This window comes from Phocoena sinus, chromosome 16, assembly GCF_008692025.1.
Source record: "Phocoena sinus isolate mPhoSin1 chromosome 16, mPhoSin1.pri, whole genome shotgun sequence".
In the NCBI taxonomy this organism is placed as follows: domain Eukaryota; kingdom Metazoa; phylum Chordata; class Mammalia; order Artiodactyla; family Phocoenidae; genus Phocoena; species Phocoena sinus.
The window spans coordinates 73,481,706-73,504,070 of NC_045778.1; the positions used below are offsets into that span (position 1 = coordinate 73,481,706).

General features: G+C 52.3%; 1 protein-coding gene across 10 annotated transcripts in view; it reads left to right on the forward strand.

Annotated features, from left to right (window-relative positions):
- Positions 1–22,365, forward strand: part of GRK5 (G protein-coupled receptor kinase 5) — a 224,645-nt gene that overhangs the window by 160,714 nt on the left and 41,566 nt on the right. For 5 of the 10 annotated variants that reach the window (XM_032608696.1, XM_032608689.1, XM_032608690.1 and 2 more), the window contains 2 exons: positions 9,899–10,016; positions 10,401–10,478. In XM_032608696.1, the coding sequence (XP_032464587.1) occupies positions 10,455–10,478 (24 nt within the window). In that variant the 5' untranslated portion in view covers positions 9,899–10,016; positions 10,401–10,454. Of the gene's footprint in view, positions 1–7,828; positions 10,021–10,400; positions 10,479–22,365 lie in introns of all 10 variants that reach the window. The other 5 variants (XM_032608694.1, XM_032608693.1, XM_032608698.1 and 2 more) reach the window with 4 other exon arrangements.

Below are 22,365 nucleotides of genomic sequence, written 5' to 3' on the forward strand. Positions count from 1 at the left end.
GGAGGACAGGGCACCTCAGCCTGGCCTACTGCTCTTTGGGTGTCTGTCCAAGGAAGGTAGACAAGGAGTGGGGAGGTGAAAGATGAATCACGGTCAGTCGTGAAAGGAATGGGGTCATTTGGGCTCCCCTTTTCCAAGGCAGGGGGCCAAGGTGCTGTTGTTTCCTAGAGGCCCTAATGCCATCATTGGCTGCAGCCATCCTGACCTCCAGCTTGGTGTGGGGGACAGCCCTATGGGGCCCAACTTTCTGTGTCTTCTTCAGGGTCTCAAGGTGGATCTCTAGACCCACTGGCCAAACTGTCCCCTGAACTTCTCCACCGGAAGTCACATGGGCCCCTTGAAGTCAGCACCCTCCCCCAGCTCCCCACGGCTACCAGCCCTGACATGTTCCCTATTCCAGTGACCAGCACCCCTCCATCACCCACCCCCGAAATCTTTGCATTGTTCTTGACCCCTCCCTCTCATCATTCCTCACCCAACCGGATCAAGGACCATGTGCCTGGCTCCTGACTCCTCCTAGCCCAGTTCCCTTCCCTCTACAACCTCTCTCCTGGTTTCCACGCAGGCTCTCGCATGACGCATACAGGTGATCACCATAGATCTCAACCTCAGCTGAGCGGTAGAAACACCTGGGGAGCCTTAAAAAAGATACTAATGCCTGAGCTGAAGCCCAGACTCATTAATTTCAATCTCTGGGGATGGGGCCTGGTATTTTCATAACGTTTTATTATGGAAAATTTCAAACTATAAAAAGTAAAAGTCTACAGAATAGCAGAATGAACCCCCATGCACCCTGCTCCAACAGTTATGGATTCAAGGCCAACCTTGTTTCACCCACATCCTCCCCTCTGGCACATTTTGCAGCTGACCTCACTTATGTCATTTTATCTGTGAACGTGTCAGCATGTATATCTAAATGATGACGGCTCTTCAACCAGAAAACCACAATACCATTATCACAGCTAAAAAAAATAATTTGTTACTATCATCACATAATCAGTGTTAATAATCAAATATCATCAGCGTTCAAATTTCTGATATTCTCATGCTTTTTGTAAATGCATGTCTTAACAGTTTATAACCATCTCCAAGAGTGTCCCACAGTCTGAATGTTGTGTTCTCACCCCCATGTGTCGTTTAATAAGTTCCTCTGTATTTCTTGTAAATTGCTCATTGAATCTAGAAACTTGGTCAGATTTAGTTTCAATCTGGTGGTGGTAGGGGACTGACTTCATAAGTGGTTTCAGGCTCTTCTGCTAGGGGACTTTTAAAAAAATATTTATTTCTTTTGTTTTTGGCTGTGTCGGGTCTTAGCTGCGGCACACAGGATCCTTCATTGTGGTGTGTGGGCTCCTCGTTGCGGTGCGCTGGCTTCTCTCTAGTTGCGGCACGCGGGCTTAGTTGCCCCGCCGCATGTAGGATCTTAGTTCCCAGACGAGGGATCCAACCCGTGTCCCCTGCATTGGAAGATAGATTCTTAACCACTGTGCCACCAGGGAAGTCCCTGCTAGGGGACTTATAATATTTGGTGTCTGTCTTTTTGAGATGGCAGCAGCCATTGATATTCAATACCCAAATCTATTGATTAATTAGGGGTTGTGACATGGCGACGTTCTGTCATTCCTTCTTCATTTGCTAACTGGGAAACACTTCCTTTCAATTACTGTTTGGTTACCCGATGGTAAAGTTCATATAGGAATTGCTTGATTCTTTCCCCATGTTTATGTTTTCGAAGTACCAAATTGGTTCACTAGCATCCTCCAATGATAAACATGGGGCCTTTTGATGCATTGGTGCTCCATGGTTTCATTGTTGGTCTGTGGAGCCCTTCAGGTTGGCTTTTGGGCCCTTGAGAGGACCCCAGTGGTCATTGGCAGCCTCCTTGCTGTCTGGTGTGATGCAGTGTTCCGGGCTCATCTTGTCTGTTTCCTGCCCTCCACCTAGAGTTTGTCATTTCTCCAAGAAGCCCTGGTTCCTTTTACTGGGCAATGGTACTTAGAGACTACAATTTGGCACTAGGGGTGTTCATTACCTCCCACTGGATTGGCTACTGTTTGTAGCAGACACTGGCAGTTTTCACATCTCTCAGGACTGTACTGTGTGTATGTCCAGAGCTGAGAAACACTGACACCCTGAGCAAAGTCCAAGCTCTGAGGCTGCCCTCCTAGACCTTCCACCAGCAGGCCCCTGCCCACCCAGGCTTTGACTGGCCAGGCTGGTTAAAGCCTCTCAGCCCTGACTCCCTCCCTCTCACTACTCAAAATGCCTCCCGGGCCCCCTCTGCCTGGTGAGTGCCAGCTCATCCCCCTGCACTCTGCTCTCAGAAGCCTTACCCATCCGCCCTCTCTCCCCACGTGCCCTCTGCTCTGGGCCTCGACACACACCTGAGCCTCACACACCTGAGCCTCATTACTGCGCGGTGCTGGCAGAATGGCGCATGGGGGGGGGGTGCAGGCCCCTGAGACAGACCTTGAGGCAATGCTGGCGCCACCTCAGCTGCCAGGGAGACCGTGGGCAGGTGCTTGACCCCTCTGTGCCCCATATCTCATCTGTAAGTGGGGCCGTAGCTGTACCTGATGGTGGTGGACGTGTTGAGGAGAGATTGAATGAGTTCACGCCACTCAGGGCAGTGTCCGGCATGTCACAGACACCTGATGAATGTAGCCAGTAGGGCTCTATTTGTGTGCCTTTCTCCTCCACTAACTGGAAGTCTCTGGGTGGCACAGACATAGCTCATCATCTCTGAATCCTCACAGCACTGAACCTGACAGGTGATCAATGCTCAGGACTCACTGGGACCTGGTGTCCGTGGCTGGAGTGGAGGGAGCCAGGGCAGAGGGGTCTAGGAGAGGTGACAACCATCCAAGACCTTGTGCCATTAGAGAACTCTGACTTTGAGTGAAGCAGGGGAGCCACTGGAGGGTTTTGAGCAGAGCAATGCCATGGTCTGATTTAGGTTTTTAAAGGATCCCTCTGGCTCCTGTGTTGGGAAAAGGCTATGGGGAGGCAAGGGTCAGAGTGGGGAGCTCTGATGGGTGAGAGCGGGTAGTTGCTCAAGCCAGGGTGGAAGCAGCCAGCCGTGGTGACAAGTGGTAGGATTGGGGGGCATGTTTTGAACCAGAGCTCACAGTATTTTCTGATGCCCTGGGGGTGAGAGAGAAGAGTTGGTGATGACTTCAAAGTGTTGACCTGAACCAGTGGAAGGATGGAATGAGAGTAGGGCTGTGGGAGGTTTGTTTGTGGGGAGGTCAGGCTCTTCACCTGGGGCACACTCAGCTTCCGCCGTCTACCAGATGGCCCAGTGGAGATGTCCATGCGGAGGTGGGTGTCAGAATCCGGAGTTTGTGAGAGTGGTCTGGGCTGGAAATAGCAGATTGGGAGTTGTCAGCATGTAGCTGGTACTTAGAGCCACGGGCTGGATGAGCTCACCAAGGAGGTGGACGTGGATGGAGGGGCTGAGGATCAAAGTCTGAGCCCTGGACAAAGGCTCCTCCCCGTTTGGAAAAGATGAGGCATCGGCAGCTTTGGGACCTGTCTGGAGAGTCGATGAGGCAGGGCAGGGCAAGGCTAAACCCAGGAGCCAGTGGAATTTTCCAGCCACGTGTCTTATTAGACGTTTATAGTCAGTTTGAAAAGAAGAAGGAAAAAAAATCCAGTGGATGCCTATTTTCATTCTGGTCCTGCAGACGTTCTCTTTTGCTGGGCCTGTACCAAGATCTCTCTTTTGGAAAGGAAATGTGAGTCTGGCTCCCTGTGTCGACGCGTCAAATGCTCCTTACACATGCCTTAACGCCGCCGCCCCTCACGAGAGGCTCACCGCATCCCCTCGCGTTTTTGTCTGCATCTCTGGGAGTTAGCAAGGCCTTTCATTGCCCATCCTGACGTGTCAAATGAACAGGCTTTGGAACACCTCTTTTACGCATGAAGACTTTACTGAGTTTTCCAGGGCTGGCGCAATGCTCGTCTGAAATACCTTTTTTCTTCCACCCTGACTGGAACTCTGAGGAGGGAGGAGGTGGCGGCATCCTTGGTGTTGCATGCCGCTCCAGTGCCCCTGGCTCAGTCACAGCCATACACACCGTTCCCACCTCTGTGCTGAATTTCTACCAAGTGGAGTTTTTAAAAACTAACCCGTCTTCATCGGCTCTGACGTAGCCCCCAGGAAAGGCTGCTCCCCTGCACAGTCCTAAAGACGGAGTTCCTCGAGTCAAGCAGAAGACATCGGCTGTTTTAAAATGGGGCCTGGGTGATTTGGGGGCAGCAGAACTGTTTGTGCATCGTTCATCAGACTGCAGGGGCAATTCGGCCCTTAGTCTTGGTTGTCGAGCAGCTTCTGGGAGCCTGAGAAGGACTCCCCCATTGCCCTCCCTTCCAGGGAAATGGAGTCAGTGACCCAAGTCAAGGCCTTGAGTAGATTTGGCTTCTGGAGGGCCAAGAAGATTTGCCTAGCGGGTCAGGGGATTGGAAGGGCTTCCAGGCTCATGTCAACCTCCACAGGCCAATAGGGTCTGGCCATGGACCTCTTAAAGACTGATGTACTTCTTCTCTAAATTGTTTTCTGGGAGCCTTGATGGCATCTCAGCTCATTTGAAACCCTCCCGTCCCCAAGCATGGGTGCAACTTAAAGTTTTCAGGTCTCTTCTCTTTGGGATTAGGGGAGGTTTGGCAGATACTCAACCAGATTTACTCAACACACATTTATGAGATGTCTCCAATGTGTCACACTCTGTTCTAGCAGTTGGAAGCTACAGAGTGAGCAGGAGAAGTAAGTTCCTGCCCTCATGAAGCTTGCTTTCTGATTAAATGCAAGATTGAAAAAGAAAGAAAGAGCATTTTTTAATGAACTAAAGAGATACTAGCTATAAGTTCAGACACCTGTCAAGTATTCATTATCTATTAATGGGTAAGAAATTACCTAAAACTTAACAGCTTGAAGCAACAATAAACATTTATCATCTCATAGTTTCTATGGGTCAAGGATTTGGAAGTGGTTAACTGAGGTGCTACTGGCTTATGGTCTCTCTAAAGGTTACCTCAAGATACCGGCTGGGGCTGCAGTCATCTGAAAGCTTGATCTGTTTCCAGGCTTGCACACATGGCTGGCAGGTTGGTGCTGGATGTTGGCTGGAGGCCTCAGCTGTCTTCCATGTGAGCCTCTCCATGGACTGCTTGAGTGTCCTCACAACATGGCTGGCTTTCCCCAGAGCACGTGATCCAAGAGAGCATGGTAGAAGCTGCAGTGTCTTTTATAACCTGGTCTCAGAGGTTCCATACTGCCATATCCCTGATACTGTAGTGGTTACGTGGGTTAGCCCTCTATTCAGTATGGAAAGAGCCTTCTCAAGAACATGAATATCAGGATGTGAGGATTATTAAAGTGTTCATTTTGGAGACTGGCAACTACGAATATGACTACGAATATGACTACAAATGGACTACAAATGGAGTCTCATATCAGGAAATGCTAAAAGTCACTCTAGCCCAGAACTATGGCATGTGAAATTCTTGGGCTATCACCTGGTTTCAGACATGTCCGGTTATCCTGGAATTTTGTTGTAAAATGAATTGAAATGCCTCACCAGTGGAACTAAATATTCTGCTTCTCTTATTTTTGAACCATACCCAGTATTTATTTTTGTCTTTCTATCACTGCTGTGATCTCCCAAAAGAGGGAGGGTGGAGGGTGGTAATCATTCTTCAGGTGGTCATAAAGACCCTCAGAGCAGTTGGTAAAGCCTGGGAGCAGGGTCATCTTGAAAAGTACCACTTGTAAAAAAGTAGGTTCATATACTGGACATCTGTGGGATTGTCCAGTCTCCTGGGTGTCCCACCTGTACTCCCAGACAACATGGCTCTCGTAGAAGCTGCCATGTTCTTAATGCTGTCACCTGAAAACCACAGCTGATTGGAGCAGGGATGAGTCTGTGAGCCAGTGCAGATCAATGAGTCCTTTCTCTGGGGTTTATAGATTTGAGGGGAAGTCATTCTCTGGTAGAGGAGGCTTAGAATAAAAAAAACCTGGCTGCTAGGTTTCGTACCACTGGAGCAAGCCAGGCAGCACTGAGGGAGAATGAGGCCAACACACACAGACACACAGACACACAGACACACACACACAGACACACACACACACATACCCCAGTGAGAGTGGGTTCCAGAAGTGCTCATGTCCCTGGTTCCTGGTGCTCTGGGCCAGGCTGCATTTCCATTTTCCCCACAATTTGGTTGTTCAACCCATCCTTGGATTCCAGGAGCCCAGAGATTACAGTTTTGCCTGAATTAGGCTAGGTTGGGATTCTTTTCACTTAGAATTGAAAGAATAACAGGGAGAGCCAAAGACCTTTGCACGGTGGCCTTATGAGCGCAGGAGGGAGTAAGGACAGAGAAATAACTCCAGGGGCTGCAGGAAGAGGACCAGCTGGGCGGTGCAGGGGTGGCACAGAGCCACTCCGGGCAGAGGCTCTCTGAATGATGGGCACACAGCAGGTGAGCACACAGCCCCTCTGTGATCTCTGACAGCGGCTGGTAAATGTGTCACCTCCCCCCGACCCCTGTCCCGAGAGAGGGTCAGCGCCCTTTCCTCCTAACTTCTTTTCTGAGTTTGCCTCTGCCAAGATATGTCTCTCAAGCTGGTGGCCGTGGTGCCGCCACCTTGGGGTCACTCCTACCATTCTGTCTGTACCCCGCGTGGCCAAGGGTCCTCTCCTTCCTCCCTTCTTTTTCTGGGCCCATCCCATTGAAACCTGGGCCATGGAATCCCTTCCTGACCCAGGCCCGAGGGCTCCTCACATGGCGGCCAGAGACCAGAGAACACTCTGTCTGCCCAGGTGGGCACAGGCTGTGGAACTGACCAGGTCCATCTGATGCTGGGGCCCCGGGGGGACACCCCCATCTGCAGTGCTTCTTCATTCTCGCTGGGGGGGGCTGGGAGGGGGCAGGCGATGCCAGCCATCTGAAGGATTGTTCAGGCATCAGTGAGGGGCCTGGCCGGAGATGGATGGCTCGCTCATGTGTGAATGAACTAGAGTTTAATGAGGACGGTTGACAGAGTGCTGGGCAGAGCAGGGAAAGCAGTACTGGCTGATGTACACACCTGCAGGGACAGGGGAAGGGCCGATACAGGAAGGAGTGGGAGAAGGCAGCTGCAGGAGCTGGGTCTTCAGAAGGGGGTCCCAGGAACCCGGGTGCCCAGGCGGCGAGGGAGCCCGCAGGGTGGGGAGTGACTCCAGAGGGGCAAACGGAGACCCCCACCCCCATGGTTGGGCACCAGCAAGACGCTGAGGCCAAGGTGGGAGGAGCCGGGTGTTTCTCCGGAAAGAGCCATGGGGAGCAGCCCTGCCAGCCGGGCGTGTCACTTGTCCCTGCCGCGAGGACTCTGGAAAAGCTGACCACATCGGTAATTACAGAAGCCGGAGGTGGCGAGACCTCAGCCTCTCTGATTTCATCTTCCTGCCAGGGCAGGAGAAGGGCTCCCGGGACGAGGAGGTGACATCTCAAGTTGGTCAGAGGCCGAGAGGAATTCAGCTCAGACTCTGCTCTGTAAAGCAGTGCCGGCTTCTGTGAAAACGTGGCAGGGCCCCTTGTACCGGTTTGCAGTCTTCATGTTTTTAAAAACTCATCTGAGGGAGATGTGTTTTAATAGAGGACATATTTTTATGAGCATTTTCTGAGATGGATGATGCAATTAGAGCCAGCCAAGAGAGAGAATGAAATATTAGGTTTATAAACTAGGATGTACACAGATGTTTATACTCTTTGGCAAGTACAGATACGTAAATAATTCTTTTCGCCTTAAACTCAATGTAGTATTCTGCTCTTTGTGTTACAGCATCTCCTCCCCAAAGGCCATTCCTGTGTTTGGCATAAATCACCGTGCAAAGAGAAGGCTCATTAAATGCCTGCCTCCGTTGGCACCATGGATGTATCTGGGGAAGAGAAATACCCTCCGCGTGGACTGGCACAGGAGCTCTTTGGCGCTCTGGCTGTTAGGGTTGAGCTCTGGGCAGGAGAAGGTTTCAGATGCACAACACGGCAGGGAGGACAGTGTGTGTCCCCTCTGTTGGGAGGAGGGGACAAGCCCACCGCCCTCCCTGGTTGGAGGGAATTCTCACAGATGGAGGTCACGGGGGCATCCTGGCATGTGGTTCACCTCTCTGTTCGTTGAAGTCATTGTCGGGCTGCCGCTTCCAGAGCCCACTCTAATAGTAAAATTCTAGGCTGCTGGCCCAGCCCAGCCTCTTATTTGCTGTCTATGTTTTCTGGTTGAAGCTGATTTCAGCAGCTTTGGCCGACTACCTGGGCAAGGGTGTTCCCGTAGCAGCGGGTTCCCGGGTGGTCCCCCGCCTCTGGTTGTGTGATTGGCCTGAGCTCTGCCCAGCCGAGCTGCCATGGTGCTTTTTCTCTGTAGGTGGCCTCTCAGGACGGGTCCCCCATGAGCCCCTCTCGGGGGTCACCGTGGAGACTTGGCCTGTCACTCCAGGTGACTTAATCGGTGTGGAAAGCCCAGCTGGAAGCCTTCAGTTGGTTTTCTGCCTCCCAACACAAATGCTCTTCAAGTGGTGGCGACCTGACATGGACTCTCAAAGAAAGGCCTTTTGATGCTGGGCCGGGGATGCCTGTCCCTGCGTGCTCCCGGCTGCCGCCCTGTGGAACTGTGGCGCCCAGCTGCCCAGCCGGGCCTCTGCTGGGAGGGAGCTGACCTGAAAGGGATGTTATTTTTTTAACGTGGGTTTTAGTACCCAGAGCAATAATATTTTCAGCTGGTTATTGAGGCTGATTAGTGAGCCTTAGGCCTCCATTTGGTTAAATAGAGCCTCCTTCACAGATGTGTTTTGGGACAGTGCAAATCCAGGGTTCTGCATGGGATTGAGTTACCCCCAAAAGGTAGTCGGGCATTTGCCTGTGGCCTGGGCCCTGCAAAGCAGTCTGGGTAAATTCCCATAGCGCCAGACCACCAGGAGGGGTTTCCAGGGTGGCTGGACACTGGGAGTTTCTCTTCTCCCCACTGGAAAATAGGGGGGCAGTTGTACTCTAGAACCCTCAGCCCCTTTAGAGTTGCGGCTCCAGCCCGGGAGGGTCTTCCGGGCTGGCCTGGGGAGAAATTGGACCCTAGACACTGGATTGAGAGGTTGCTTTGAACCAGGCCAGGGGGTGGGGGGCGGAGGTTGGGGTCTGACTTCACAGCGAGGTGGCTGGGGAAGGAGTTTCAGTCCCTCTGTGCTGATGTCATTTCCTGTCTCTTTTGAAATAGCTGTACTTTTGGACGGAGGCTGACAAGTCCTTGGGTGGTGGATTTTGAAATGGTTGTAAACAATTTGCAATTAGTTCCCTTGTTTAAATGAGAAAGGTAAACTCACCCAAGCTCTTCCTTAACTCGAGGAGGCCTTTTACCCACTTAGCAAGTGGGTCAGATGCCAGCGAAGGAGCCTCTCTCGGGTCAAGGAAGATAACACAGTTTGTCTTTTGAGGCCTCACTTCTTTCTTCAGAGCTCGCGTCCCACTGGCTTGGCCAGCCATCGGGGTCCTAAATTCCTTGGTGTTGTTGAGAAAGAGGTCTGGGCTTGGAGGTCCAAGTCCCAGCCCTGCCGCCTCGCTGCAGCCCCCCGCCCCTGCCCCCCGCCCCCGCCCACCTCCCAGTGACCCTTGAGCGACTCTGCTGAACCTTCTGCTCTTTGTTTGCAGATGAAGGGGTATGACAGCAGCCCCTGCCCTCCGGTGTCACTACCTGGGCTCTTTTTAGGTTCATATAAGAGCACTTGAAATATCTCTGTATGTTCCCTTTGTAAACTGAAAAGCTGTAAAAGCTACGGAATGCATATTATTGTCTTCTCTTGCAAGGTGTAGTCATTACAATGAGTATTTATCATGTGCCCGTCTCTGTCACGTTCTCTCTGCACAGTCACCCTGCACGTAGGTGCTTTTTCCATCTGCACTTAATAGAGGTTGAGGAAACAGTCCAAGGTCACACGGCTTGTAAGGTGTGTGACCTCAGGCAGCCCCTCTCGAGGATCTTCCAGGTTGGTGGCTCCAGTTACTTTCCAGCAGCTTCCTTTGATTTTCGTAAGCTGGTGGTTCTCAACCCCAGCTGCCTGGGTGCCCGGCCAGGGAGTCGCCAGAGGGTCTGACTCCATGGGCATGGGGCGGGGCCCGAGCACCCTCGTTGGCTCCCCCGTGATTCTTATGTGCCGCCCCAGTTCTGAGCATGTGTCCACGGTGGAGCAGCGTGGGCTGGACTGGACGTCAGGGCTCCTCCCCTCTCTGGGCCTCAGTCCCTGCCCTGTAGAAGGAGGGGACTGATCACGTGACCTTCAGGGTGTCTTCTCCAGGGGCCTCTAAGGTTCTACAACTATGAGAAGGTCGTGAACAAATCTATTATTGTTCTTTTCCTTCTTCTGTTTTAGGCAGAATATGAAGTTACTCCGGATGAAAAACTGGGAGAAAAAGGGAAGGAAATTATGACCAAGTACCTCACCCCAAAGGTAAGAGGCTGCCCAAACCCCAAAGCAGGAGGAATATGGGCCCCCAGGTTTGTGCCAGGCCATGTGAGGAGTGCCCAGCCGGTGGTACCATTGGTCTCCAGATCCAGAATTCTCATCCTCCTCCAGAGGCACCCAAGCCTGGCCAGGCCAAGGCAGTGGTCCAGGCCACCCCAGGCCTGGGGTGAGGAGGCCTGCTTCTCGGGGGCCCAGTCCCCTCCAGGGGCCCTCATACTTCCCACTGTTCACACCCAGGCGTTTGTGGCAGGACAGGTGGAGGCTCGGCTGAGGCAGGGATCAGAGTGCCCAGAAGAAAGGGCACAGCAGGGGTGGCTCTGAGAGGTCAGCGTGACGGGAAGGGGCCAGGGCTGATGGGAAGGAAAGGGGCTGGGGCTGATGGGAAGGAAAGGGGCCGGGGCTGATGGGAAGGAAAGGGGCCAGGGCTGATGGGAAGGAAAGGGGCCAGGGCTGATGGGAAGGAAAGGGGCTAGGGCTGATGGGAAGGAAAGGGGCTAGGGCTGATGGGAAGGAAAGGGGCTGGCTGAAGCTGCGCCGCCAGAGGCAAAATCAGCTGAACACACAGCAGGATGCAGCGTATTCTGAAGTGTTCTGGAGGACGCTCGAGGGCCTCAGGACTGGGGTCACCCCCGTGGCCTGTGTGCACTCATGGTGGCACGGGCGCTGGATGCAGTTAAACATGGATGCTGCGGCTCCTCAGCTTGAGTTCCACTCAGGGGTCAGAGGCGGGACTGTGGACACAAGGAGTCCAGCTCACACACACCAGCTCCTCCAGCAGCAGGTGGGCTGCTGAAGGCATCCAGGGTGACACGAGGGGATTAAACCCACAGTAGCTCCTTCCGAGTTTACAGCCAGGCCTCCTCTTCTCCCTGTACATATGGATGGTTTCTGCACAGTTTTTTTGTTGTTGTTTTGTTTTTTAAAGCTTCATTTTAATTAGCTTCATTTAAAAGAAAAAATTTATTTTTGGCCGTGTTGGTTCTTTGTTTCTGTGCGAGGTCTTTCTCTAGTTGTGGCGAGCGGGGGCCACTCTTCATCGCGGTGCGCGGGCCTCTCACTGTCGCGGCCTCTCTTGTTGCGGAGCACGGGCTCCAGACGCGCAGGCTCAGTAGTTGTGGCTCACGGGCGTAGTTGCTCCGCGGCATATGGGATCCTCCCAGACCAGGGCTCGAACCCGTGTCCCCTGCATCGGCAGGCGGATTCTCAACCACTGCGCCGCCAGGGAAGCCCCTCTGCACAGTCTTATATATTTTATTCACACAGCACGGAAGTCCCTTGAGTCACCTTGTCGTTCTCAGCAGGGGTCACAGGTCCTTGGCAGCTCTGCTCCCACCTCACACGCTCGCTGCCCCCTGGGATGTTAGGGAGGTCCCAGGGGCCTGAGTGCGTGACGAGGACCGCCCATGCCACACTGAGCCTTGCTCCGGAGCAGGTGTGCTCGCCTACATCGCCTGCTGGCGGCCAGCCCGGCCTCACCCCACAGGCGTCTCCGTGTCCCTTTCCCCTGCTCCTGCCGAGACACCACCCCCAGTTGCTTCCCTTTTCTGCTTCTGCTGCCGTCGTAATCATACACACCCCTTAATGGAATGGCAGGCAACCCCAGGGCCTTTGCACTTTTCAGAAGCGAGTGGATTCATGTTCATAAACTCCTCCAGACGCTGGACAGGGCTGGCTCGCTCTGCACAAGGCGTGGCCCTGGGCACACCTGGCTGCCCTCTCCATCTGCAGGGCCACCAGGCTGCGTGGCCTCGCTTTGAAATTCCAGGTACGGGCCTGAAAGTCTTTAGGTTGAAAATGGTCAAGGAGGAGACGTGTCTGAGCAGGGTCCCCCTTTGCCCGCAGTCGCAGCCGCTGACCTGTTGAGAGGCTGCAGGGATGTTTTCGGTCTCCTGGCCACCACTTGACACGGGGAGTCCACTCCGGGCATAACAGGCCTGAGGGGCATAAACACCCCCGGGGGAAGAGAACAGCTCAGTGCTGAGCACCTAAAGCAAGCCAGACACCAACTAGACACTATCTGTGACGGTTCTGGCCTTCATGAGATGAGAGGTGGATAGACAGCCCTGTTTACAGGCGGCTGCCAGGGCCCAGAGCAGGGAGTGACCTGCTACGGCCGCGCAGCTGATAGACTCTTGCTGCCCTCAGCCAAGGTGGTTTCTGCAGTGGCTCAGCTTTGTCCGTCCGGTTCTCCATCTGCGCCCCCCTTTCGGGCTGCCCACCTGCTGGGGTTCCCCCTCCAACAGTGGCAGCTAACATGTACTGAGGACCCAGTGTGTGCAGGCACAGTCTCACCTAGTCTTGCTGTCACTGTGTGATGTGATTCTGTTGGCTCCGTCTTGCGCGGACACGGAGCCTCAGGAGGTGCTGCCACTGTCCCAGGCAACAGCTGGGAGTTGAGCCCAGGTCGCGGTGATCCCAGAGCCTCTGGCTTTGCCCCTGTGCTGCACTGTGTCCACCGCCCGCCCCCGCGCATCTGCTGGCCTGGCCAGGATCCGTGGTGAGGATGAGGTTGTGCCTTTGCCTGGCCTTGCTGCCTCGCTTGGCCTATCCAAGGGCTGCTGCAGGGGCCATTTCCCTCTCCCCCCGCCGGCCGACCTTGACCAGAAGCCTCTTCTCACAGACCCCAGTCGGGGCCCCTCCCTACCCCTGCTCAGCGCTGCCTCTATCTCCTGGAGGGGAGGGGCCCAGCCTCCCCGGCAGCTCAGACCGTTTCACAGGTGCCTCAGAGCTTGCCAGCATTTTTTCCTTAAGTGCTCCTCAATTAAAAAAATTTAAACCACAGCATATGTTATGGCCCAGGGGCCTGGGGAAGGTGTTCGAAGCGGTCCCGTGGGTTGACTGTTTTCCAATAATAAGTGTTGCGCTGCCTTCCTAGTCCTTCCTGCAGTCACTCTTCCAGGAGCCTGTGTTACTTCTCAGCGCTGCAGATACCCCAGGGGCTGGGGAGCGAGCGCTGGGAGAGGAGCCACGTGGCTGAGGCCCCAGCACTGGCTCTGAGGCCTTCGAACGACCCCCAGGACCCCTGTCCCCAAACCCACGTAGTCCTCACCTTGTACCCACTCCTCAAGGTGCAGCTCATGTGTCTCGGCTCCAGGCGGCATTTTCCAAAGGGTAGAATGTGGAACACTGACCATTCGAGAGGCTCTGGGAAAAAAAACACCTCTGTGGACAATTACCTGTGGGCAGCACTGCTCGCCGGGTCTCTCCCTTGTAAAGATTCACCCAGCCTGTGAGCATATTAAAGGCTCTGAGAAGTCCCTCAGTAAAGAAACCTGTTTAACTGCTAATAAAGCATTTCCCAAACTTTTTTTTTTTCAATTTCACATCCTGCTGAATACATCTTGGGCTGCAGAACACATGCAGCGGTCTTCACGACCTGGCCTCCAGTTTCCTCTCCCAAAGGCCCCACGCTGGGCTCCAGCCACGCCACCTCCCAGCCTCATCTTGATGTCCCCATCTCGTCACCCTTGTCCATCTGTTCCCTGCAAGGCCCCGCACCCAGAAGGAGCTGCCACCCCCCCACCGTCTTTCTGCCCCCCACACCCCACCCCGCCTCTTCTGCCGCTGGTCAGAAGCCATCGCTCCCACCTGGGTGGTCCAGCTCGCCGCCCTGTTGTGCCTCTGCAGGTCCGTGGGGTCAGTGCTTCCACGCCCTGGAGAAGGTGGCTCCTGAAGAGCCCACCTTCCAAAGAGGGTGACAGCACGTCAACAGATCGGTGGAATGCAACGTGATGGGAGCAGTGGCTGACGGTGCACAGGGAAGTGTGAGGGTGGGAAGGTCTGCGGAGGCTGTCCTAGACCGGCCTGGGGGAGCCAGGGAGCCGTCTGGGAGTGGATGCAGCTGAATCGAATTTCAGTGTGATGCTGAGGGGAAGCCAGGTGCGAGTGAAAGGAAAGGAGAAGGGCCTTTCATGTGCAAAGGTCTAGAGCAGGGGCTCTCACCTGGGGACATTTTGCCCTCCCCCGCGCCCCGCCCCGGGGACATTTGGCTGTGTCTGGAGATCATTTTGGTGGACACAACTGGGGGTATGTGCTACTGGCATCTAACGCACATGGGCAGGGGTACAGCTGACATGCTGCGATGCAAGGACGGCCCCCCCACAAAGAGTTATGTGGCCCCAAATGTCGGGAGCGCTGAGGGTGAGAGGCCTTGGTGCAGAGGTGGGAAAGGGTGTGTGTGCGGGGGAGAGGTCAGTGTTACAGGGGCCCTCTGGGTGGCAGGACCTGGAAAACCATGGTGGGGAGTGTGACACCATCCTAAGGGCAGTGGGGAGCCCCTAGGGCTCTGAATGCCATTTGCAGTTTACGATGGTCTCTCCCCCAATGCAGAGGAGAAAGGGGAGGGGAGGGCTGGAGGCAGGAGGCCATTCCGGGAGCTGCTGCCGCAGCTGGGGCAGGAGCGGGGGGACGGGGTAGGGGGGGAAGACACAAGGGCCTTGGGAAATGTTGGGGGAAGGAGCTCTCGGCGGGGGTGGTGGTGGCAGGTGTGGGGCATGAGGAAAGGGAACAAGAGGAATCCCAAGTGACTCTCTGGTTTCCATCTCAAGTCACTGAGCGGGTGCAGGTACCCCCAGGAAAGGCACGGTACCCAGGATGAGAGCCATTGCTATAGGTGGCCAGGCTAGTAGCTCACTGGGCAGATATGATGGCATCTGTTCTCTGTGTCCCCTGCCCCGTGCACAGTGTTGGACACATGGCTCTCATTCATTGTGCGTTGGTTTGAATGAGACAATGAGGGGCCCTGGGAAGCTTCCCTCTATGGGCCCCTTCCCTCTCCCACCTCAAGTCTCTTTCTGGCGAGCTGACACTTGGCTGGCCTGTGTCCCCCAGTGTCTGACAGAGAGTGTTTGCTGAGAGTCTGGCTGAAAATCCCCGCTCAAAGTCAAAGCTCATGCCCGGAGCCAGATTCTCGCTCCCTGTGCGATGATGCTCTCCAAAGCCTGGCTTGAAGGCATCCATCTCAGAGGTCAAGCCCACTCTTTGGACACTGCCCAGAATCCTGCATCAGTTGCCTGTACACAGCCAGCCTTGCTCTGGGGGCAGTTAGAGGACAGCAGCCCAGGGTGGGCTTTGGGATGGGCTGAAAGCTGTTGAGATGTGACACGAAGGCTGTGGAGTGCTGTGAGGACGTGAGTTTTAGGAACTGGTAGACTCGGGTTGGAAGCCAGGCTTGGCCTGTTTTAGCTGAGTGGCCTTGGGAAAGTTACTTAACCTCCCGGAACCTCAGGCTGCCCCTCTGTCCAGTGGGCGAGGGTCATAAATACCAGCAGGACAGAGCCCAGGAGCTGGTACGAATAAGACTCTCCCTAAGCAGGGGCTCTCATCTGACTTTCCCTCTTCCTAGTCTGTGTTTTCATATTCAGGCCGTTGAATGAGGAAATCATTCAGACATGAACTCCAGCTGTGGAGTTGTGCGAGGCCAAGGAGGGGTCCACAGGGTCCTCAGCCTCAGAGGGCTGGCCAGAGAGACTGGCCAACAGTAATGCATTGGTCAGGATGATTAATGCTAGCTGCCACAACAAACAAACCCCAAATCTCAGGGGCTTCACACACCAGAAATTTCTTTCTTTCTCCTGCGTGCTCTGCCTGGGTCTCTTCTGGATGAAGATCAGGGGTCCTGGCTGCTTTGGTGTATCCACCACCAAAGGGGAAGAGAGGAGTGAAAGACGGACATGAGCTTTAACTGCCTTGGTCCCGATGTGACACATCACTTTCTCTCTGTCCACTGACCAGCAAGGAAGCCTGGGGGATTCAGGGGAGCATATGGAAAATTGCTCCCTGCCTACGTTTCCTCAACCCCCAAGCTGAAAACATTGTCTGTTTGGCAGGCTAATTTCTAGTGCTGGTGAGACAGCTCAGAGAAGCTGCCCAGAAGCTGGTCGAATCAGACATGTGTGCTGGGCTCTGTAGAGATCTGGGCAGCTCACTTTCCAGGTACCTACAGATCAGAGGTGATACAGGTGGCAGGTATTCAGGTGCAGGATTGCTCTGAGCTGGAGATGGACCAGGAAATATTCCTAATTATAATAATAAATAATAATAATGGATGATCCTGAAAACAGTATTATATATCATTCATCACTACAGACATCATTTTTAAAATACTAGCTCATGGGGACTTCCCTGGTGGTCCAGTGGTTGAGAATCCATCTTGCAATGCAGGGCACGCCAGTTCGGTCTCTGGTCGGGGAGCTAAGATCCCACATGCCGCGGGGCAACTAAGCCCGCGCGCTGCAGCTAGAGAGAAGCACAAGCACTGCAACGAAGAGCCCGCGCACCGCAACTAAGACCCAATGCAGTCAACAACAACAACAACAAAAAAGTTTAAAAAAATAAAATAAAATATTAGCTTATGGAGATATAATTCACGTATCATAAAATTTACTCTTTTAAAGTCCACAGTTCAGTGGTTTTTAAAATAGTCACAGAATTGCACAACTGTCACCACTCTCTGATTCCAGGACATTTTATCTCCCTGAGTAGAGACCCCGTACTCATCATCACTCCCTATTTCCTTTTCTTCCCACCCCAGGCAACCGCTAATCTACTTTCTGTCTCTATGGGTTTGCCAGTTCTGGGCATTTCATATAAGTAGAATCATACAGTATGTGGACTTTTGTGACTGACTTCTTTCACTTAGCATGTTTTCAAGGTTCCTCCATGTTGTAGCAGGTATCAGTATTTCATTCCTTTTTATGGCTGGATAATATTCCATTTTAATGGATAAACCACATTTTATTTATCTTCTCATCAATTGATAGACACTTGGATGTTTCTGCTTTGGGGCTATTATGAATAATGCTGCTATGAACATCCATGCACAAGTTTTTGCATGGGCATATTTTAAAATTTCTCTTGGGTATATACTTAGGAGTGGAATTGCTGGGTCACATGGTAACTTGATATTTAATCAGTTGAGGAATGGCCAGGCTGTTTTCAAAGTGGCAGCACTATTTGACATTCCCACCAGCAGTGTATGAAGGTTCCAATCTCTCCACATCCTCTCCAACGCTTGGCATATTCCCTCTTCTTTTTTCATCCTAGTGGGTGTGAAGTGGTATCTCATTGTGGTTTTGATTTGCATTTCCCTAATGACTAGTGATGTTGAGCACCTTTTCATATGCTTATTGGCCATTTGTATATCGTCTTTGGAGAAAAATCTATTCAAATCCTTTGCCCATTTTTAAATTGGGTCATTTTTCTTATTAATGTTGAATCCTAAGGGTTCTTTTTTTTTTTTTTTGGCTGTGTTGGGTCTTCGTTGCTGCGCGGGGGCTTACTCTTCATTGCGGTGTGGGCTTCTCATTGCAGAGGCTTCTCTTGTTACAGAGCACGGGCTCTAGGCGCAGGGGCTTCCATAGTTGTGGCTCGCGGGCTCAGTAGTTGTGGTGCACGGGCTTAGTTGCTCTGAGTCATGTGGGATCTTCCCGGACCAGGGATCGAACCCGTGTCCCCTGCATTGGCAGGCAGATTCTTATCCACTGCACCACCAGGGAAGCCCCTAAGCGTTCTTTTTATGTTCTAGGTACAAGTCCTTTATCAGATATGTGATTTGCAGATACTTTCTCTCAGTCTGTGGGTTGTCTTTTTACTTTCTTGATGGTGTCCTTTGAAACACAAAGATTTTTCATTTTGATGACATTCGGACTCATTTTTGTTAGGCCCATAAATAGGCCTGTTAGACACGTTAGGCCCATTAATCTCTCTTCCTCTGCAAAACCAAAGCCCCATCGCCTGTTGTAAAGGGCAGGGCCAGGTCTGGTCCTTCACCAATATTCCACGCCTTCTCCTGGTTGACATGACCACATTCTTTAGGCTGTTGTCCGCCGGGTCTAGCACTGCAACGACCTGCTCTTGGATCTTCCTAGCAACTCCCCAAGATGGGTATTAGTGCGTCTGTTTTACAGATCAGGCACCTGAGGTTTGGGAAGGGAAGAGGCTGGCTTAGAATAGCGGAGGCGGGGCTTTAAAGGAGCTTCTTAGTGTCCTGCTTCGGCAGTGTGCTTTGTAGGACATCTTGCTCTGTTCATTTTCATTGTGCCCATCAGCAGCTCTGCCAGGTCTCCACTCCAATCACTAAGGCCTGGCAGGTGGCACCCAGTTTCAATGTGGTTTTGCTAGGAAGTATCAGTGGATGCCAGGCGAAGCTCAGACCTGGCAGAGGGTCCTGTTGAAAGGGCCTGCGTGGGCTTCTTCCGACAATGAGGTGGGCGGGTGGGTTGGGACAGGCTTCTGACATGAACCCGCCTGGCATCCTCTGTGGGATCCTGGGAATGCCCCAGAGCAGGCAGCTCTTGGAGGGCATTTCTTGCGGGAGGTCCACTGGCAGGATGGCGTTCTCTGGGCCCTCCAGAGATGCGGGCCTCTTTGTTTCTGAAAACAATGGTAGGCTAGGGCAGGGAAGTTTGTTCTTGTTAAGGGGGAAACTACCCATCAACCTGAGTTACTGCACAAAAGAAATCTATTCCTAGTGCTTGTTTGGCTCTCCGGAAAACATCTACTTTTCAAAAAGTAAGGAGCTTGAATGAAAGGAAATAATAATTATTCCAAGTTCCTCTTTCTCTGGCCCCCAGTCACAGCCTCACTTCACTGGCACCTCCCCCTACCCCACCCAGGCAGTAGCATAGGATCTGAGCTAAACCAAACAGCTGGTTTCTCGAAAGGGGACAGCTCCTCGGCCTCTGGGGCAGTCAGAGGCTTCAATCTTTGTCTTCAGGGGCACATGGAACCCAGTTCTGCCACTTTCCAGTGGGGCATGTTTGGAGCCTCAGTTTCCCCATCTGAGTATGGGGATGATAACAGTGGTGCTCAAATGGGCTCATTTTTCTTTAAATCAACTCATCTTTTAACTTGAAATAAATGAGTTTCAAAAGGAAACTTTGTTATCAGGAATTACCTGGAAAGCCAGTATTGATTTGCTGTACATAAAGATAACTGGAAAAGTTATCCTAGCTGGGTACTCTTTTGCTTACCTAACGCTCGGAGCCTCCTTTCTCTTTGTTTCTGAAGGGCAAGTAGCGAGTAGGTTAGCAAGATGGTAGGTAGCATCACACTGAGACTTTCTTCTTGATGATGGGAGACTTAAAAGGAAATTGAAAAGGGAATACTTTTTTCACTGAGTGATTCAGTATTATTTAATTGTGTCCCTGTACCTCGAGGCTAAGACCACTTCATCATCTTTAGAAAATGCTGGGCTGTTTACTTCCCAGCTATGATGCATTTTAGAAATGCTGGCTTGTTGTTAGAAGAGACAGCATGACCTAAAGCAAAGGGCACTAGGACTGAGGCTCGCTCCTGGATCTCCCTTCCTGGGATCTGGGGCCCTGAGGAGCTAGCTTAGCATCCAGCTAACCATCTAACCAACACTTGGTCTCCAGGGACCCAAGGCCATAGAATACGGGTGGCCCGGGTAATGCCTCCTTTCCACGTGCCTGGCCTGCCCTCCAGGGGTTTGAGCTCCCTGCTTCTGGCCCCAGAGCCAGCTGTTCATCTCTGCTAAGATCACCTGGCTCTTGTCTGCCTCCCTGCAGCCCGAATGGCATCTCCATCCTGTTGTCAGTGAATCTGGTGAGCTCAGAATCCACCTTTGCTTGAACCCCTCCTGGGCAGGGTCTGGCTGGAAGGGTCCAGCTGGAAGGACCTGTGGGGTATGCACCCCAGGTTTTCCCACTTCCTGCCACAGCACTGCAAGAAGTCTCAAGGCTGGAAGAGGGTTGAAAAGAAAACTTGAGAAAGGAACTTCCTGGGAACATCTCTTACTGTGTGCCAAACACTGTTCTCAGGGCTTTAAATAACTCACTTAATCCTCATATCTACCCCATAGATTATTATCTCCGTTTTAAAGATGAGGAGGTGAAGACACAGAGAGGTTAAGTAACTTGCTCAAGGTTGCACAGCTGGGATGGAGGAAGCTGAGACTTCAGAGTCTGTGCTCTTGACCCTTCCCCATTCTGCTCTCCTAAGATAACCTAACCTGGCTCCCTGCCTTGAGCTCCACTCACATCTCTTCTTGATTGAAGGACTGTTAATGACCAGTCCTTTGGAGACTGGCAAACCAGTGCCGTTTGGAGAGCAGCAGGGCTCCTGGGTCATTTCAAGTTTGCCCCCAGCACCCAGCACTACATGGCTCCCCATGGAGTGCCCCTGCTGCTTGAGCCAGCAATCCTGGTATGTTGGGAGATGACTCCATAACCCATCCTCAGGGACTGTTCCTCTAGTTCATCCCAAGGGGAAAGAGGACACCACCTAGACTAGGCTACAGCACCCAGGGGATCTCAGGGGCCACCCGGTCCAAGGCTTTGCATGCAGTTTTAGCTGTAGATTTCCAGATGCAAAGACACGCGGGTCTGCTGTGGTTGACTAGCTTAGGGCAGGGCCCCCTTTTGCTCCCTCCCCCGTCCTGGGCCCTGGCTTTGAGAAGAACACTTGTGGCTCCTTGGAACCCGGTTTTAAAACTACTGGGCTAAGCCAAACTCCTCATTTCCTAGATGAGGGAACTGAGGCTCAAAGAGGAGCTGGACCCCTGAAGGGTCATACAGCTGGAGGAGGAGAATGAAACATTCCTCACTGGGCTTTCCACATCCCCTGTGCTGCAAGTATGGTGCAAAGGCACGAAACGGAATGCTTCCTGACTTCACTTACCACACCTCCCACCCTGGTTGGCCTGCAACTGGGCCTGAATTCCCCTGAGGCTCTTATTCTTTGCGTCAGTATTTGTCTGAATGCTGAGACGTTTGTAGTGTGCCAACAAAGCAGAGAAGGCTGCTGGTGCCGAAAGTTCTACCATTTAAGTATCCACGCTTTTTAAATGGAGATGCCCTTGAGGGGCATCACTGAATCTAACCCTCTCACACTCCTTTACTAAGGGTGGGTGTTAAAGGGGGAGGTGGGGCAAAGTGACATTATTTTAGCACCTACTGTATGCTGTGTGCTTTACATCTTTATCGCATCCTGTCTTCATGACATTCATTTGTAGTAGACACATTTGTCCCTGTTCTACCTTGGGTAAAGGCCTTTAGCTGTTAAGAGTGAAAGCTGGGAGAATTGAAAACAGGGACTGACACAGATACTTGTATGCAGACATCCATAGCAGCACTATTCACAATAGCCGAAAAGTAGAAACAACTCAAGTGTCCATTGACGGATGAAAGGATAAGCAAAACGTGGTGTAACGACACAGTGGAATATTATTCAGCCATAAATAGGAATAAGTCTTGACACATGCTACGGCATGAATGAATCTTGAAAACATTATGCTAAGTGAAAGAAGCCAGACATAAAAGGCCACGTATTGTGTGATTCCACTTTTCTGAAATGTCTAGAATAGGCAAATTCAGTGAGACAGAAAGTAAATTACAGCTTACCAGGGACTTGTTGGAGGGAGGGATGGGGAGTTATTGCTTAATGGGTATAGAGTCTCTGTTTGGGATGATGGAAAAAATGTGGGAAAAGATGGTGGTGATAGTGGACATTATGAATGTAATTAATGCTGTGGAATCGTCCGCTTACAAGTGGTTAAAATGGCAATTTTTCTGTTATGTCTATTTTACCACAATAAAAGAAAAAGAACAACAACAGAAGAAAGGTGATGATGAGATGTAACCTCGGTCTGTCCGATTCTAGAACCTGGGATCTTTCTCTTCCACTGTGTCTTCTTCTCAGAGGTTAACCAAAGACAAAATCCCCCCGAATCACCTTCCCAGCTGCTGCACGAAGTAGCGAGTCCGGGAGGGCAGGTGGGTTGGAGGATGTGCACACTGGCTGGTCCCTCCTGTGCCGGTCCACCTTCTGGCTCCAAACCTTTGCGCTGTGTCATTAGCTTTTCCTCATGTCACAATCTCCCTGCACAACATTTTTAAAGACTGTGTAATTG